Genomic DNA, 19,264 nt, shown 5'->3' with positions numbered 1-19,264 from the left:
AAATAAATGTTTTAAAAATGACTCTCCGTATAGTATTAAAACACTTGCCAGAAAACGTTTACGGATATGTAATTTATTCATTTTTGAAAGAAAATTTGCTGCATTTTAAATGTTGTTAATTCATTTGGCAATTTGTTGTTAGCAAGATAAAAAGTTTGCTCTCCTCTCCTCTTCTGAAGGTAATGATTCATACAGCATAGATTGATGGTTGATGGCAGACCTCCAGTATCTCATCTACACAGCCATTCTTCATGCATGAGACTAAACATTAAATGTTGGCAGATAGTCAATTGTGGGAGACACGGCCATAAAGCCCAAACCCATCGAGTTTCTTCCTCAACCACAGAACCATACAACGCAGAAGGAGGCTATTCAGCCCATCAGGGCTAAACTAGCTCTTTGAAAGAGCTATCCAATTAGAAGATTGAGGGGAGATTTGATAGAGGTGTATAAGATTTTGATGGGTATAGATAGAGTGAATGCAAGCAGGCTTTTTCCGCTGAGGCTAGGGGAGAAAAAAACCAGAGGGCATGGGTTAAGGGTGAAAGGAGAAAAGTTTAAAGGGAATATTAGGGGGGGCTTCTTCACGCAGAGAGTGGTGGGAGTGTGGAATGAGCTGCTGGATAAAGTGGTAAATGCGGGGTCACTTTTAACATTTAAGAAAAACTTGGACGGGTTCATGCATGAGAGGGATGTGGAGGGATATGGTCCAAGTGCAGGTCAGTGGGACTAGGCATAAAATGGTTCGGCACAGACAAGAAGGGCCAAAAGGCCTGTTTCTGAGCTGTAATTTTCTATGGTTCTATGGTCCCACCGCCTGTTTTTTTCCCTTATAGCCCTGTAAATTATTTTCCTTTCAAGTGTGCCCAACTCCCACACACAGCAGGGGCCAGTCGATTAACAATCAGAAACAGGAACCTTTCCTGTACTACCCTCTTTATTTCCGAAGCCAGTCATGTTACCTATACTATTATTTTCACTAAAATCAGCTCACAAAGCAAAAGGCATGGATTGGAATGGGGCTTTGCTCATCTGAAAGGCTTTGAACTTCAACATAAAATGTATTTACATGCTGAATTAACAGCGGAGACCAGTGTCTGTATTACAAAAAAACAGCTCTGGGTATTACATTATAGCAGAAGCGCAGCAGTAAAGGGATTAGGTTGTACTTAGAATAGAGTTATCTGAATTGAAGTTACTGTGATAAAGCCTGAGAGAGGGATTGATTGTGACTCCATGTATGAAGGACAGAACTATATAAGAGTATACCATTTAGATATGATTAATTTTATTATTAAGAGCAATGTAGTGTTCACACTTTATAAATAATCTTGAATTAATTATTCTGTACACATAAACACTAACTGTCATCTTATAGGAAAGGTGTTATAATTTTGAGCTTTCGTGGAACCATGTTTTCTCTACTGATTCATAGCAGTTCATGTTTGGCAGTATTGTTTCAACTGAACCGGAACCTATATCTGCAGCTGACAGAGTTGTGAATTTGTGACTGCCCTACATGCAATAATTTGGTTACTGGATTAAATTTTGTCTTGCACTCTATACTGCATACTCACTTTAGATAAATAAATGTTACTCGCAAATTAAGATTGTTTTTTTAACTGAAAGTATTATATTTACAATGAGTTTTAACCAAAAAATATATGGTCAAGTTTTCCATTCAAAAATAAATATGATCTGACTCCATGACAATGAATTATCAATAATTATTAATAACAAGAATTCTATTTGAAAAGCAAAGTTGCTGTTACTGGTAAGGTGAATTCAATAGATTTAATCTTCTTGTACTACTTTGTCGATTGCAATCTAATTATAATGGACATAAGTCTTAACTTACGGATATTCTATGTAGCTAAATTCCAGAATTTAGAATGATTTGAAGGACTGTGGAAAATTTTTGTTTTCATTCACTTCATTCTTTGAAATCAAATCAGCAACCAAAGACAACATTTATGTTTTGAAATTATAACAATATCGCCACCACTCATACCTAATAAATATATTTGTGCATATATTTATGGAACTTGACTGAGTTTTCACACAATTCAACTGAAAGCACACTCCTGTTTGCACATCTAACTATTCCATTATGTGTGCAGGTTTACTAGCTAAGTGTAACACAGCCTTTGAATGGTGGACCACAACTCACTTGGATGAAAGAGGTTCTGCTATTTATGTCAAATTCTACATTTCAGCATCTTCAATCAGGAGCTCCAAATTAGTCTAGAATCAACGCCCACTGTTCAATTTCAACATTTCATCTCTCAAACAACGCTGCCTGTTTTTCTTTTCAGTGGGAGCAATCTGCAATATGTGGAAGTAAAGAAAGAAATACTGCATGGCAACTGCTTCAGGCAGACAGAACTCTCAGCATTACAAATACAAGCTAGAGACATGTAAAAATGACCATTGCTATCTTATAGAATAATGACCCTGTGGAGAGAGTAAAGGTGTAATCTTCATCAAAAATAACGATATTAAACCACTCCATAAACATTGTAACATTGCCAACAAGCTTGTTCATTCAGTGCCATCTTGAATACTAAAATTGTTGTTCAATTTACATACATTCTTGTCAGATGTAAGAAAACCCCAATGGCATGCTATTAATATTTCAACATCAATTCACTCTTATTAATCAGAATCACTGCATTAGCATCCAATTAAATTAGGGTAAAGGTAAGAATTCTCACATATACATTACCTGGGCTTCAATACTTTGACTGAACAACGGATATCTGAAGATGAACAATTACTATTTGCAAAGGTGAAAATCAGAAACAGTTTAATTCCCCGCCGCATTAATGCATTGTGTGTGTAGAATATAAAACAACATATCTTTATATCATGATAGGGAAAAGAATACTGGGCAAGGAGAGTTCTGCTTCCAAACCATAATGCTGCATGCAGAGTACATGGTTAATCAGAGCATGTAACTGTCTTCAGATCATAGCATGGTTACGGCGCTGAAGGAGGCCTTTTGGCCCACTGTGTCCTTGCCAGCCCACTCCAAGAATAATTCAGCTAATCCCACTCCTCTGTCCTTTACCTGTAACCCTGCATTTTTTTTTCTTCAAGTGCTCATCCAATTCCTTTTTGAAAGCCACAATTGAGTTGCCTCCATCACACATTTAGGCAGTACATCCCAGTTCCTAAACACACGCTGCATAAAAATATTCTTCCTCATGTCACTGTTGATCCATTTGCTAATCGGTTTAAACCTGCAGCCTCTGGGTCTGACCATTTTTTGCGGTAAATGGGAAATGTTTCTCTCTATCTGTCCTCGCAAAGTCTATTCTGATCCTCCTCACAGTTCACAATACTTCAGATCTGCAAATTTTGAAATTGTACCCTGTCCATCCAAGTCTTGGTCATTAATATAGATTGTGAGAAGCAGTGGTCTTAGCACTGGGGAAGAATACCCTTCCCCACTCTGAAAGACAACTGTTCAGCATGACTCTATTTCCTGTCACTCACCCAACTTTCTTTAATTAATCCACACCTGTCCAAGTAAATATTAATTTTGACCCAGATTATCACTTTGAAAAGTTTTCCCACCACTGAAGGGTGGCACGATGGCACAGTGGTTAACACCGCTGCCTCACAGCGCCAGGGAGCTGGGTTCAATTCTGGCCTCGGGTCACTGCCTGTGTGGAGTCTGCAAATTCTCCTTGTGTCTGCGTGGGTTTCCTCCAGGTGCTCCAGTTTCCTCCCACAGTCCAAAGATGTGCAGGTTAGGTTGATTGGCCATGCTAAATTGACCCTAGTGTCAAGGGATTAGCAGGGTAAATATGTGGGGTTGCGGGAATAGGGCATTGGTGGGATTGTGGTCGGTGCAGACTCGATGGGCTGAATGGCCTCCTTCTGCACTGTAGGAATTCTATGAAGTTAAATTGACTGGACTGTGGTTGCTGGGTTATATTAATACCCCTTTTGAACAAGAGTGCAACATTTACTGGCATCACTGCTGCATCTAAGGAGAATTGGAACTTTATGACCAGCACCTCTGCAATTTTCATCTGTACATCCCTCAATGTTTTCAGATGCATCTCATGCAGTCCTGGTGACTTTTCACCTTTAAGTACAGCCAGCCTTTCTAACACCACCTCTTTATTAATTTCTAGCCCATCCGCTATCTCAGCTACCTCCTTTCTCATTATAGCTTTGCTAGCATCTTCTTCCTTTGGAAAGGCAGATGCAAAGTACTGATTTAGTACCTCAGTCGTGCCTTCTGCCTTCATAAAGAATTCATCTTTTTGGTTACTAATCAGTCACACCCCGTTCCTATTACCTTTACATTATTTATGTGCCAATAACTGGCTGTAGATATCTATTATGTTAGTTTCCTACCTCTTCTCACACCCTCCATCTCTATGCCCCTCTTAAATTTTTTAATTATCAGTGTCACAAGTAGGCTCACATTAACACTGCAATGAAGTTACTGTGAAAATCCCCTATGCGCTTGTTGGGGTACACTGAGGGAGAATTTAGCACCCAACCAGCACATCTTTTGGACAGTGGGAGGAAACCGGAGCACCCGGAGGAAACCCATGCAGACACAGGGAGAATGTGCAGACTCCGCACAGACAGTGACCCAAGTTGGGAATCAAACCCGGGTTCCTACCGCTGTGAGACAGCAGCACTAATCATTGTGCCACCTTCTTGTTCTACATGCAACCTCGTTCGCACTTGTATTGTCAACCTGACATCTGTGATCTGCACCCTTTTTGTTGCTCCTTTTTACTCTCCATCTCTTTCATTATCCAGGGAGCTTTGGTTGCCTCCATATCTTTCTCACAAGTTGACAGCTACAGAATACACCTGTTAATGTAATCGTACCTCTGTTGTTTCTTGATTCCGACCAAGTAGATTCTGTTCTTTACCCCCTCGAGGACATTCTCTGTCTACTGTAACATTCTCCTTAATCAAACTGCCACCCTGGCCCCTTTTCTTCCTTCGCTAACTTTCCTGAAGACCTTGCATCTAAGAATATTTATAAACAGTCCTGCCCTTTTGTGAGTCGTTATTTCCACAACATCATCCTCCCATGTGGCTATCTGCACATGCAGCTCATCAAACTTACTTACTGCATCTTCAGTAAAAATGTGTATTCATTTTTCCAGTAAACAACATTGGTTATATTAGCTGTAATGATACAATGCATTATCAATTCCTATTAGTAAAGAGGGAATTTAGATAAAAAATCACAACTTGCTCTATTACAACAGAAATACACTATTAGAAATATGCTGGAAATGCTCAGCAGGTCAGGCAGCACCTGAAGGGAGAGAAAGAGAGTTAACATTTTGAGTCCAATGACTCAGCATGCATGGGGGAACAAAGCTCCCTGGTGTATTTGCCATGGCAACGTCTTGATTAATCAAGAGCTGACTCGCCAACCAATCAGCACACCTTTTTTCATTGTTGTTCCCTTTGAAATTTGGACATTCTTGCATCTGTCCTGATGAGTGCAAGAGGAAAAGCTTTGACAGCATGTCTCTTTTCTCAGCAAATATTATTGCATTTTGAAGTAATTCTCAAATTTACTGCACCTTGCAACAGCAAAGCCCTGATTTCCAGTAAACATTCGGGAATGTGCGCCACAGGGATGTATGAAGTTCAGGTGGATTTACAATGCTGTAAAATCAAACTGGCGGGTGTCCATTGCCTCCTTCGCTGCAGGCAATATCTGCACCAGCAGAGAAACTCCCACCCCACCCTGTCAATGTCTGTTATTGAATAATGTCCACTTCCATTATCCTGTATGGGCGATTTTTAAAATGTTTTATTCGTTGTTAGTTGCAGAGCTGTGGGTTAGACATAGGGGGAGGAGCGGTGGGGAAGATCAATTTAGACCACAGATTGCTGAATCTTGTTACTTATGGCCACTCCAAGGCTGAAATGGACACCAAACTTTCCACAATGGTATAGTAACGAAAGGCTGTTTTGTGTTTTACATTCGAGCCAAATTGGGAACACATTTTGAAATTATACATGAAACATAACGTTGCCCACAGAGTTGTCCAAATATTGTACATGACCTGTAGACTGTAGAATATTTGCTCTAATGACCTGACTTGGCGGGGTGGGGAGACAAGATTGTTGTTGGAGGAAGATCCACAATCTAATATCCTGTAGATCCCAGCCCTGCCACCGTCTAGAACTTTGCAGTCACCAGATTAACTGGAAACTCGGTGCACCCTATTCCTAACATGCTAGCCGTCCAAACTAGTTCCCAATAATTGGCTAGTGATATTTCGGGTGTTTCTCGGGCTACACGGAAGGTCCGTGGCGGTTCTCTGTTTGCGGAGTCGAGGTGAATTAAGCCACATCCACCCACGGCTCAAGAGCCTTTTTATATTTTCCCTACCCCATTTACAAAGAGGTGCTAGAAATGTGTCTTGCGCCGTTTGCTGCATTTCCGGTCCGGAGTAATGTTTATCTATTCTTTGTGGGTATTTTTTTTTCTCAACCTGCCAGTTGCGGATTGTGGTTTAAAAAGCTGTTGTGGGAATGGTGTGGTCTGTGCAATGCTGCCTCGCTCCGTGCTTACACGCTGCCACAGTATGCCAAAGGCAACAGAATGGGTACAAAGAATTTATTTACTGCTCGTCACAACGTGGTGAGGTTCAGCTGACTGTGGGGTGGGATGATTTTGGGGGGTTCTTCTTTCCAAAAAGAGGTGGAGAAAGCGGATTTTGGGAATCCCGGGGCCCCAAAATGTAGCGGATCCGGGACCAGGTGAAACATAGTCGGCAGGTCAGGCTATTCGCACTGGCGTTGCAAGGCGTCTTTAACATTAACACAGTTCTCTCGCTGCTGGAGAAGATTGTGTCTCTGTGCTGTGAACATTTTTTCAGGTTCGGCTTTATTGCAAATCTAAAACTGTCCTTGAAGTTGCGGAGATGCAGACCACAGCCGAAATGTTCCCCAGCCTGGTTTCGAATTGCTATGTTGCAAGTCCGTGTCAAAATCAACCCGTAAATGAGAATATGAACATCCTCTTGAGAAAAAAATACGATAAGCTTTTCTTAGTCGTGTCCTGCGTGTCCCCTAATCGCTGTCAATCTTCAGTTTTGGACGTACCCTCCACAATCCTTTCAAAAATAGTAACTTGCTACAACCATAACCCCCCCCCCCCCCAAGAATACATTCATTCTGATGTACTCATTTTGTGTAAATTGCCCCCAATCAATTAAAAACAAGACGCGATTTACCCCCACTTTGTACGAAAGCTTTCCTGGGACACCCGACAGTCAGAATGTAGGATTGGGGGGACATTTCTGAACTCCCGTTTGCACTCCTGAATCCGTCAAAATGTTACTTAATGCGGTGGTAAATAGCCATTTCTAAATTTTCAATTGAAATGACGGTTAAAAAAAGGAAGACGATATTGACACATTTTAATTAATGGAAGGATTTTCCTTGTTGCCTTTTTTTTTACTCCTGTGCCATCCTGCAAGCAATTTTACACGGTTTCAGAATCAGCTGTGGTTGACAGGACCATGCTTGGCAGAGCGATGTTACAGCTGGATGGCACAGTAGTGGAGGGAGCGCAGTGACGCCTGCGCGATTAACTGTGCATCCAGCTCTTTAAAGCGTACAGCTGTGAAAGTACAGCCCATACAGAGACACCGACCACCCCCTCCCCCCTTTTTCTTTTTGGTTCTTGTATCAAGTGTCTATCTGAGGCATTGTACACCAGAGAAACTGGCTCAACGACACCCCGAGCCCAAAGATGTCTTGCAAGTTGCTCATCAAACGTGGCTACATCAGACAAGCTACATCAGACAGAAAAATGTATCAGTGTGATAGGAAACGGGCACAACACTACGGAAGATAGTTTATTTCTCTACATAGTTTAGAAATAAATTGAAATGCCAGGTCCTGGCGCGAGCAATATTTATTTTTAAGCAGACTTCTGTTACATAAACTAGCCTCGTTTAGTTCGTGTGCTTATTTTGAATGTAGGTGCGTGTTTAGTTTGCAAGCTTTTGTTGTTTTAGTTCCGCATAATATTTAATTTGATAAAACAAACAATGCTTTTTTTTTCATTGGCCATGCCAGTACAACTTCCTTTTTAGATTTTCTGAAATGTGAAACCATTTCGATAGTGGAGAGAGTTAAATGTGCAGCACAGTTTTACAGGAATATTTTAAAGCAGTTGGCATAATCTTCTTTCCACTACACAAGGCATACGGTTCCCGTATTACTATGGATGCCTCATTTCCATACGAGATAGTAAGCGGAGAATAGTAACCGCACATTTCGTTTCCAGTGACCGAAGAAAATTCAGACAGAAAGTAAATAAATAATGGAAGCGTCAAGATCGCGATTTTTTTGGAAGAAATACATTGAGACAATACCTAAACCAACGAAGGAATCAACTCATTATACGGGGCTAGCACAATTCCATTAACCCAATGCATGAAAACGGACATTGGCACAATTCGAGTATTCTTTTAACGTAGCAAGATTAAATAACCCTTCTTCTCATTGACAGCATTTAATCTCCGATACATAATTGAACAGCGACTTGCGGATGCTACTGCATCTGACAAGCATTCAGACAATTCCACTTGCATTGCACCACCCCAAGCACACACATCACCCACCTGCTTGGTGCTAAGTTCCTTTTCCAGCTCCTTGTATTTGTTATGCCAAACCAGATAGTGCAACGGATATTTTTCTGCCACCCTTCTCGCAGAAATCATTCTGATATCATTCTTCTCTTCCAGATATCATACAAACTACCTTTGCAGCAGACAGTAAAAAAAAACCCTGGCAACAGGCACCAATCCCTATATTGCTCGGCTGCTGAATATCAGACGATAGGAAGCGCTGTAATTCTTGCTTTCTACTGTACTGGGAAAGAGGAAGTGGGAGAAAAATCGAAGGGCGAGGAATTACCACCTTAGCGTGGGGGAAACTTGCATACTGAGAACGAGGAGGGAGTGCAGGCTGCCAATAATATGAGGGAAAATCTACCAGATGGCCAGTGGACATGCAATATAATCTTTTGCGCATTCAGCCTGGAGGTCTGATTGTGGGGGGAAAATGCAACAATTGGGCTTTTATTTTGATGGGCAACCCCATTGCCTGCAAAATTGGAGGTGCGCGGCTGTAAAACCCTCCTGGGAGCTGTAGTTCAACGGCTGGGGTTAGGATTGTTGGTGGCAATTTGCAACTTGAAACGTGCTGCAGCCTCTGGACAAACCCCCCGGCAGTAATGCTCGCATGTACAGAGAGTGCCATGCAGCTCAATGTGTTGCAGTCTGCCCCATGACATCACCCTGGAACCAGCTGGGCTGGGAGGACTACAGATCCCGGCATCCATTGCGGCGCCCTGATTAAAGGTGGGCGGGATCTTGAATGGGAGTCGGGGGCGGGAGGGAGAGAGAGAGAAGGGAGTTGATTGGCCGGCAGTGACGTAATGGAAGGCGGCCGGCCTGACTGATTGGTCGGCGCCGTCTGTCAATCAGCTGACGGCGCGTGGGAATTCCACCAGCGGGTTGGGGGGCGGTTGGGCGGCGCGCGCGTGCCGTCATTTCCGGGTGAAGGAGTTTGCGGGGGGAGGGGAGCGGAGCGGCAGAGCGAGGGAAGCTGCGGTTTTCCAACGGACTTGTCTCGGAACCGGATGCGTCTGCCCTAAACACACACACACACCACACACATACACCGGCCCTGGGAGACTTCAGAGGCCGTGGTCGGGGTGGGTGGGTTAGGGAAGGGGGTGGGGATAGAGGGGGGTCAGTGTCGGATATAAATAAACAAGAGGAGGGGGAGAGAGAATAATAATTGTATTGAGGGGAGAAAAAAAATACAAACCTTTCCCCCCGCCCCCCTCCCCTCGCCTCACCTCACCAACCACAAAGATGTCCCGAAAGCTGCGGCCCAACGAAGTGTGCGCCGACTGCAGCGCCTCAGGTACGTGACCGTGTGAATATTTGGGGAGGGGGGGGGAATAGAGGGTGGTGGTGGTGGTGGTGGTCGGAGGCCCGAGTAATCAGAAGGGGGGAGGTGGTTGGTTGAGGGGTTGAGTTGACTCGGGGCCTGTCAAGTCAAAGAGCTCAGCAGTAGCTGGGTGAGCCCACTTTGTGTGAGAGAGAATTAAACTGAAGTGACCCCCTCCCCTTTCCCTCCCCATCTCTTTCCCTCCCCATCTCTTTCCCTCCCCATTTGTCGTTTTGAATGTGGATGGGTGAACCCACTTTGTGCAGGAGAGAATTAAACTGAAGTGACCCCCCCCTCCCATTTCCCTCCCCATTAGTCGTCTTGAATGTGGAGAAGATGGTCCCTTTTCCTTCCCTCTTTTTATTGTTGTCAGTGACCCCCACCTCTTTTTTTTTATTCTTATAAAAGTCCCCAATATTTTGGAAATGTTAAGTTCCCCATTGTCCCGAGGCTTCATAAATTCGATGCTGTGAGCTGCTCGATGAGTTAACACTGCCAGCCGTAAGAAACAAACCCCGTGATTCTTTGTGATTCATGTTATTATTCCTATTCTAACCTCCCCCCCCCCCCCCTCCTTTCTCTCTGCAACGACTTTGATTCAGCTCATCCACCCCCACCGAGAGTCTTTCAATTGATGTGTAAAACTTTTCATTGGCATCGGGTTTGTGGATTCGACCACTGCATTTTGCCAGGAGGCACCAGCAATTTGACTTTTTATTTGAGGTGGAATGCTGAATACTCTTTTTTTTAAACACACATTCAGTTCATCTGAAATGTTCTATTTTGCGAAATTCACTCAGTTACATAACAGCTGAGGCGCAAATGCAAGTTGGTTTCCTGCCAGTTGGGCTGTGATTTAGGTCTGATGTTGGAGATATCAGATTTGATTTAGCAGATATCAGATTTGTTGGAGCAAAATCCTTGCTTGTTTTGTTTAAAGTCGGAGTTCGCAGTAATTAAGATGTTATGTAATTGGAACATTGTTTATTTGTTATCTTCACATTTTGAATTGTATTTAAGTTTGTGATACAGTTTACTGCCAGTAAAATACATTGGCTTGTGGTTTAATTACGAATTCCTATCTATCCTGAGGTAATTTTTGACGTACTTTGACATTTGTGTTATTCCTGCTTTCCAATATGGAGAAAATAGATATTTCTTGAAATTGTTCGTTTCTATGTTCGACATCCTCTCTGTGCATGTTCGGTGTTTAAAAATAAAATGCACCCTTGAATGGTCTTCTGGTCAGCTAGTGTGTTCATCCAGGCTCAAGCAGAGGATCTGAACTGCCACTATGCTTTTATCTTAGTGCAGTTTTTTGCTTTTATCAGGCATAGGGTTTCTTGCTGTGTTAAGTAGTTTGCACTTGTTTCTACCCAAGATGCTATGAGGATACATGGGTCCAACGGGATGGAGGAGTGGTGGAATTGTCCAGCTGAGACTCCTTTCATGCATTTGTAAAATGTTAGGTTGGCAAAGAGTCAGAGGTGGTGTTCTTAGTGGTAACTCAAGACCTGTCATAAATAAAAGACAATTCTTGATAGCATAATTTCTACTGTTTAGCGCTTTATATACAAGTGGTGAATCTGTTAACTGTTTACAGTTACTGTTAGTATATTTGTGAGGCTCAGGTAATCAATAATATTGTGAAATATTTTGCAAGTACACTTTTTAAAAATATGGATTGTGTCAACTTCTCTATCCCTAAAGGTTAAATTTCTGTACATTTTGAGGCAGTCTTTTTCACTTCCAAATTAAAAGCTATGCGCTTTTAAAGCAGATGGGATGAAATATACTGCTAAAAATTAAACCATTTTGCATGTTACTGATTTATACCAATACCTGTCTTTTGGACGGTGGATGAGAATATTTACGTGATTCAATTTAAAGTGGGGAGTGAAAGTTGTCTTTATCGATGCAAGCTAACTGCATTATTAGTGCCACCAACTGAACAAAGTTCCAGCTCATTGGCACAGATGGGCGAATCCTTTTTTAAAAAAAAACTGAATTGGACTATTGATAACGTCAAACAAAGGAAGTTGACACAGGACAGTTTACCAAAACGTCAGATAACAGTTTCTCTGGAAATTCAAATTTTCAAATTCTCCAAGAGGAAGGAGAATTTCAGAGAACGCCCAAACCATATGTGCATGTGTTAAGCAAGCGGCATGAACACACACCTACGCAAATAGATATCGAGTTGGAAAGCACATAGCAATGGACTGTGCTGTATGCAATAGACACTGAAGAGGAAAATGTTAAGCAGATTGCACAAGCTGAGTGATCTGAAGTTATTACAGTTTGTTTCCAAAGATTACTAAAGTATATTTGCTTCCTGAACAACCAATTTGCAAATCTTATACTATCAGTTATAATTTAGGATTAGGATAATTTAGTCCAAAGATATGCGGGTTAGGTTGATTGGCCATGCTAAAATTGTCCTTGGTGTCATGAGATGCGTAGGTTAGAGGGATTAGTGGGTAAATATGTAGGGATATGGGGGTAGGGCCTGGGTGGGATTGTGGTTGGTGCAGAGCCGATGGGCCGACTGGCCTCTTTCTATACTGTAGGGATTCTATGATTGATCACATTCAGTGAAACATTTTCAGATGGGAACAGCGTAAAACTACAACACGATATTGATTGGGTGAATAATTAGGGCCAAGCCGTTCAGGAGTGATGTTAGAAAACACTTCTACACATGCACACTGGTGGAAATTTGGAACTCTGTTCCTCAAATGGCGGTGGATGCTGGTTCCGTTGTTAGGTTTAAGTCTGAGATGGACAATTGTCTTATGAGCAGGGATATCAAGGGATATGGGCCTAGGGCAGGTACATGGAGTTGGACCACAGATCAGCCATGATCTTATTGAATGGCAGAACGGGCTCAATGAGTTGAATGACCAACTCCTATTCCTATGGGTAATAGCTAACCATCGTCTATTGGTTGCAATCGTGGTCGGAAAAGTAAACCTAACTTTCTCAAAAATAAATGAAGTCCAAATCCAAGTGCCTGAGAAATTTATCTATCGATTAATTTAACTTGAACCTTCGTCAAGAGTGTAATGAAATGCAAATTTCCATTCTGTAAAGCATACTTAAAATCTTATGATATGACATAGCCTATTTGGCCAATCAAGACTGTCCCTGTACTCTTGATGCGTTAACTACTTGGTCTGATCCCACTCCTATTTGCTTCTGTATCCTGTAATGTTCCCCTCTTTCAAGTAGCCCCCTCATTTTAAAATGTACTGTGCTTCAGCAATGGTTTGTGGCATGATTCAAACGAGGCCAGTGAAGGACCAATTTGCGCAGAATGGCAAAACCTAGTGTTTTCAGCCTCAAAAGGAGGTGAATGAGATATGTCCTTGTTAATTTGAGTGTTTCAGATTCTTATTTTTATTTAATGTTGAGACAATGTTATACCGCAACATCAGACATGGGTTCATATGAGCAAAAGGCAAATAAATGCAAGACTTCTGCCAAGAAGATTTTCACAAAACAAGTGATTACCTCCTGGATCAGGGCAGTGAGGGAATCTATGAAATTGTAGAACCGTTGAAAAGTTACAGTGCAGATAAAGGCTATTCAGACCATTGTGTCTGTGTCAGTCAAAAAAAAGAAATTAGCCACTCATTTTAAACCCATTTTCCTGCACCTGGTCTGTAACCTTGTAGGTTACAACACTTCAGATGCAGACCCAGGTACCTTTTAAACGAGCTGAGCGTTTCGGCCTCAACCACCAACTTGGGGAGCGAATTCCAGATGCCCACCATCCTCTGGATGAGAGAGCTTTTCCTCATGTCCCTTCTAATTCTTCTACCAATCACCTTTAAATTATTTAGGAAATATAATTGGATGTCATGGTAGAGTGAATTATAAGGTGATTCTTGATGGATAGTTTACAGTGTGTTGACTGATTGTTCTTTATGTAAAATCGTAGAACTGTACAGCAGGAAAGGAAGCCATTCAGCTTATCAAGATAGTGCGCTGGCTCTTGTAGAGAGATTCAATTAGTCCAATTTCCTCATCTCTACAATGTTTTTTCTCCAAATATTTTCCAGTTACCTTTATGAAGGTTACTATGGAATCTGTATCCATCAGGCAGTGCATCCCAAATCCTAACCACTGTTGCATAAAGTTTTCTTTATGCCACTTCTAGTTCTTTTGGCAGTCATCGCTCTATATCTGCCTTGATAACAGTCATGTAGTGGAATACTGACTAACTTTGCTTTTCTTATTTCACCTCTGCCCAGAGATGCTAAAATGTATTGCCTCAATGTTGCTTTGGCTGCCATTAGATAACCACACAACGTGGTGCATTTACTTAACTATAGGGAATTTGAAAACAGTTGGATCGCTATTTAAAGTAGATTTGTAAAATTTGACAAGATGTCAATAATGCAGACTTTTCAAATGTTTTGAGAATATTTTCCCAATCAATGGGTGTTTGAAAATGAACCAATTGCTCTGATTTGTTTTTGACCATATTAATTCATCCTGTGATTCCTATTTTTGCAAAACCTTTTTTCAAAATTTTTCTACTTAATTTTTATGACAAACTTTAAACCTTGCTTTAAAAACTCAACCTTTTCCTTCAATATGTCAGCAAGGGGTAATGAATACACTGCCCATTTAACGTGCATAGTTCTGTAAGCAAGATCCCAGCCTTGACACTTGGTTGATTGCTCTCAGTGAAACAGTACAGATTCAATAGAGTTGGTGTCCCTGGGTTTGGAAAGAGAAAAATTGGCCAGGGAGCAGTTCTTGCTCTTTTTCTATTGATCACTGCTTTGAAGTGCATGTATGTTGGTGTCAAGTGAAGACTGGATTTGATGTTCTTTCACTTGCTTTGTTCCAAATGGGACTTCAGCCACACAATTATTAACTGTGTCCAAATAGGAGAGTAGGGGATATGACTGTATAATGAGGAAGTTATGGTGTTTTCTAGCAGATAACTAATGGAAAATCATGGATTACCGAATGTCAGGTTCTAGTGTAGTATATAAAAAGAGATGAGGTAGTCATGTGGAATGAGCACCTGTATGGGTGAGACTGTATAGACAATTCACCAGTTCTGAAAATGGAGAGCCTCCGCCAAGGCAGTAACTGTGCCACGATGTTGGCTAGCTATCTTTTATTTACTGCACATGTAAAACGCATTCTAGAAAAGCTAAACAACTTGAATCAGTCAGTTATTTTTTAGTGATGAGAGTCTTTTCATTTTGCACTGTGATTTCCAGAGTTGACATCATTGTGGTGAGGCTCTTCATTCAACTACGTGTTTTTTAAAAAAGTGATACATTTCATCATGCCCTTATTCCTAATGCTTTTAAGAAATCTCATTGGTTAGCAATATTAACAATCTATTGGTATTCATTTCTAACAATCTTACTGGCTGTTATTAAACACATTAATCGTGGCATAATGGTTAGCACTGCTGCCTCTCAGCACCAGGGACTCAGATTCAATTCTGGCTTTGGGTTACTGTGTGGGGTTTGCATGTTCTCCCCGTGCCTGTAGATTTCCTCCAGGTGCTCCGGTTTCCTCCCACAGTCCAAAGATGTGCTGGTTAGGTTGGCCATGCTAAATTGCCTCTTGGTGTCAGCGGGATTAACAGAGTAAGGATGTGGGGTTACGGTGATAGGGCCTGGGTGAGATTGTTGTCGGTGCAGGCTCGATGGGCTGAATGACCTCCTCCACGGTAGGAATTCTATGTTTCCGTTCAGGGTTGAAAAACTCATGAAAGCTTACTCACTAGGTTTGTACAGGTCTTATAAAATGATAGCAGTTCATTAACTCTGCTTGGTCAACTTTTAATCAGTGAAGGAGTACTGGTATTTTTAAATTTAGTTTCTTCATACATGCGTCTTGGTTGTAATTTAAATAGGTTAGTTTATAATTGGGTTGATTTGCCTTTGGATCCACTAAATCGTGGCTACTCTGAAATCTACATGTTATGGGTGGCCTTTGGAGCACATTGGAGAATATGTAATCTTGCTACATTTACTTCTAACCCCTCATGTTTTCCCCTCAACCACCATTGGTCATCGACTTCCATTCAATACAGCATTTCTTTTAACTTTCCATCACTGTAGTACAGGGATTGCTGAAGGTAAAGGGAGAGAAGTTTTTTTAATGCAAAATTGAATTTAAGTTATATACTTGCATCTTTAGACTCATTGGCTGTTTCTTTGCTTTTGTTGTTCTCTTGCTGCTAATCTAAAAGATCACGGCAGTTTGATGAAAGGTTATCGACCTGTAACATTAACTGTTTGTCTCCACGGTTGCTGCTGGACCTGCTGTGTAATTCTAGCACTAGAACTTCGACTTTCATTTTTACCCATTTATACCTATATAAATTTCTTTGTTCTTGTCATTGATTTGACAACATTTAAAAATTCTATATCTCAAATGTGCAAATACATGTATATCGTCTGTACTTTTATTAGGATTCAGTTTTGCTCAGCACAGAAATGATCATTGGCATTGTAAGTACTCTTCTTTTGAGAATTGGCAATGTCACTGAATTGAACAGTGAAACAGGTTGGAGGGGCTGAATGGCCTACTCCTGTTCTTAATGCTGTGAATGGAATTGGGCACTTTGCTTTGCATTTGGTATATGTGTACCACCAAAACAAATCAAATTAGCTTTAAGCAGCTTCATTCTGGTTGTCACTACAAGTTGTGATCTTGAAGGTTTTTAGTTATTAGGTCACCCATTTTTCTTATCCGCAATGCCCCAGACAATCGAATGGGAAGGCGATTTTCTAATAAGTTTCTGTTTGTGCTACTCCAGTAACTAAACCCCTGGAGTTGACTGGTACTAAATTATCTGCAATGGCTTCACTTCCACGCCACTGTTTGTAACCTCTTGTGTCTCCCAACGATCCATCCTTGGTCCCTTCCCATTTGACATCCACATGTTTGTGTGGAAGCTGAGAGCACACAGCTCTACCTCTCCACCATCTCTTTTGACCCCTCCACTGTCAATTGTCAGACTGTTTGTCTGACATTCTGTACTGAATGAGCAGTAATTTTCACCAATTAAAGATTGAGAAAGCTAAAGCTATTATCTTTGCTCCACACCCTAGGTTCTGCTCCCTCGCTCCGATTCCATCCTCTTCCTGAAAACTGCAACGCCCTTATCTCTCTCTCACCTTGTAAGATGCTTCTTAATTATGTGGCTCAGTAGCAAGTTTTGTTTGATAATGCTCCTGTGAATCTCTTGGGGATGTGCTATTACATTAAAGCCATATAAATATGTTGGCTGCAATTGCAGACGGAGGCTCAGAATCCTGCGCGAGTAACTCACCTTCTGACTACCAAAACCTGTCCATTTATAAGACACAAGTCAGGAGTGAGAGGAAATACTCTCTACTTGGCCAGATGAGTGCAGCTCCAACAGCACTCAAGAAACTTGGCACCATCCAGGACAAAGAAGCCTGCTTGATTAGCACACTATCCACAGACATTCACTCCCACCCCTGCCAATGCACAGTGGCAGCAGAATGCATTATCCACAAGATGCACTGCAGAAACTCACCAAAGCTTCTTTAACAGTTTTAGTGAGGAGCTAAAGGAAATCGGCATTAATAGAGAAATGGTTTTGGGGAAATTGAAGGTGGATAAATCTCCAGGTCCTGATTATTTTCATCCCAGAGTACTTAAGGAAGTGGCCTTGGAAATAGTAGATCCATTGGTGGATATTTTCCAAAATTCTTTGGGCTCGGGACTGGTTGTTACAGATTGGAGGGTAGCTAATGTAAGCCCACTATTCAAAAAGTTTTAAGTTTATTTTAGTGTCACAAGTAGGCTTACATTAACAGTGCAATGAAGTTACTGTGAAAAATCCCCTGGTCGCCACACTCCAGCGCCTGTTTGGATGCACTAAGGGAGAATTTAGCATGGCCAATGCACCTAAGCAGCATGTCTTTCAGACTGTGGGGGGAAACTGGAGCACCCAGAGGAAGCCCACGTAGACATGAGGAGAACGTGCAGACTCCGCATAGACAGTGACCTAAGTGGGGAATTGAACCCAGGTTCCTGGCACTGAGGCAGCAGTGCTAACCACTGTGCCACCGTGAGGTGGAGCGAAAACAGGGAGCTATAGACCAGTTAGCCTGACGTCGGTACTGGGGAAGTTGCTAGAGTCCATTATCAAGGATTTCATAACTCAGCATTTGAAAGGCAGTGGTATAATCAGACAAAGTCAACATGGACTTGCCAAAGGAAAATCATGCTTGATGAATCTATTGGAATTCTTTGAGGATGTAACTAGTAGAGTTGACTGAGGAGAACCAGGGGATGTGGTTTATTTAGACTTTCAGAAGGCTTTTGACAAGCTCTTGCATAATGGACTACTATGTAAAGTTAAAGCACATGGGTTTGCAGGTAATGTCTTGAGATGGATAGCAAGCTGGTTCGCAAATAGGATGCAAAGAGCTGGCATAAATGTGTCCTCTTCTGAGTGACAGTCAGTGACTAGTGGGGCTCTGCTGGGATTGTATTAGGACCCCAGCCATCACATAAATGATTTGGAAGAGGGAACCGAATGTATTATCTCCACATTTGGATGGGAGGGTGAGCTGTGCTGAGGATGCAGAGATGCTTCAGCATGATTTGGACAGGCTGTGTGTGCGTGTGTAAGCAGATGCAGTATAGTGTGGATAAATGTGAAATTATCCACTTTGGTAGCAATAATAGAAAGACAGTTTATTACTTGAATGGGTGTAAATTGAGAGAGGTGGCCACTCAGCGAGACCTTGGTGTCCTTGGGCATCAGTCTCTGAAAGTAACGCGCAGATACAGCAGGCAGTAAAGAAGGCAAATGGTATGGTGGCCCTCATGGTGAGACGATTTGAGTATGGAGATAGGGGTGTTTGCTGCAATTGTATAGGGTGTTGGTGAGACCACACCTGGAGTATTGCATGCAGTTTTGGTGTCCTTATCTGAGGAAGGATGTCCTTGTTATAGATGGAGTACAGGGAAGGTTTACCAGGCTGATTCTTGGGATGGCAGGTCGGTCATATGAGGAGCGACTCAGCCAGTTTAGATTATATTCACTGGAGCTTAGACGAGTGAGAGGGGATCTCATAGTAATTATGAAATTCTAACAGGGTTAGACAGGGTAGATTCAGAAAGAATGTTCCCACTGGTAGGGGAGTCCAGAACTGGGGGTTTGTGACATTAGTGTACCTTGTTCTCTGCAGCGAGAAGCAGTTTTGGTTTCATTGCTGCCGGGCTAGCTGCTAGAAATCCTTTTACTCCTCCTCCAGTGGTTTAAATG

At 41.9% G+C, this 19,264-nt stretch overlaps 2 protein-coding genes across 9 annotated transcripts in view; one reads left to right on the top strand and one right to left on the bottom strand.

Annotated features, from left to right (window-relative positions):
• The window catches only part of ankrd13b (ankyrin repeat domain 13B), a 397,630-nt gene extending 388,745 nt beyond the window's left edge, over positions 1-8,885 (bottom strand). Inside the window, exon 1 of one of the 2 annotated variants that reach the window (XM_078224856.1) lies at positions 8,637-8,885. In XM_078224856.1, coding sequence (XP_078080982.1) covers positions 8,637-8,735 — 99 coding nt within the window. In that variant the 5' untranslated portion in view covers positions 8,736-8,885. The remainder of the gene's footprint in view (positions 1-8,636) is intronic. The other variant, XM_078224857.1, reaches the window with a different exon arrangement.
• Positions 8,886-9,628: 743 nt separating this feature from the next.
• The window catches only part of git1 (G protein-coupled receptor kinase interacting ArfGAP 1), a 194,429-nt gene continuing 184,793 nt past the window's right edge, over positions 9,629-19,264 (top strand). For 4 of the 7 annotated variants that reach the window (XM_078224847.1, XM_078224853.1, XM_078224849.1 and 1 more), the window contains exon 1: positions 9,804-9,948. In XM_078224847.1, the coding sequence (XP_078080973.1) occupies positions 9,897-9,948 (52 nt within the window). In that variant the 5' untranslated portion in view covers positions 9,804-9,896. Of the gene's footprint in view, positions 9,949-19,264 lie in introns of all 7 variants that reach the window. The other 3 variants (XM_078224851.1, XM_078224850.1, XM_078224852.1) reach the window with 3 other exon arrangements.

Source organism: Mustelus asterias, chromosome 12 (assembly GCF_964213995.1).
Source record: "Mustelus asterias chromosome 12, sMusAst1.hap1.1, whole genome shotgun sequence".
Classification (NCBI taxonomy): Eukaryota; Metazoa; Chordata; class Chondrichthyes; order Carcharhiniformes; family Triakidae; genus Mustelus; species Mustelus asterias.
This window is presented reverse-complemented; position numbering and strand designations above follow the sequence as displayed.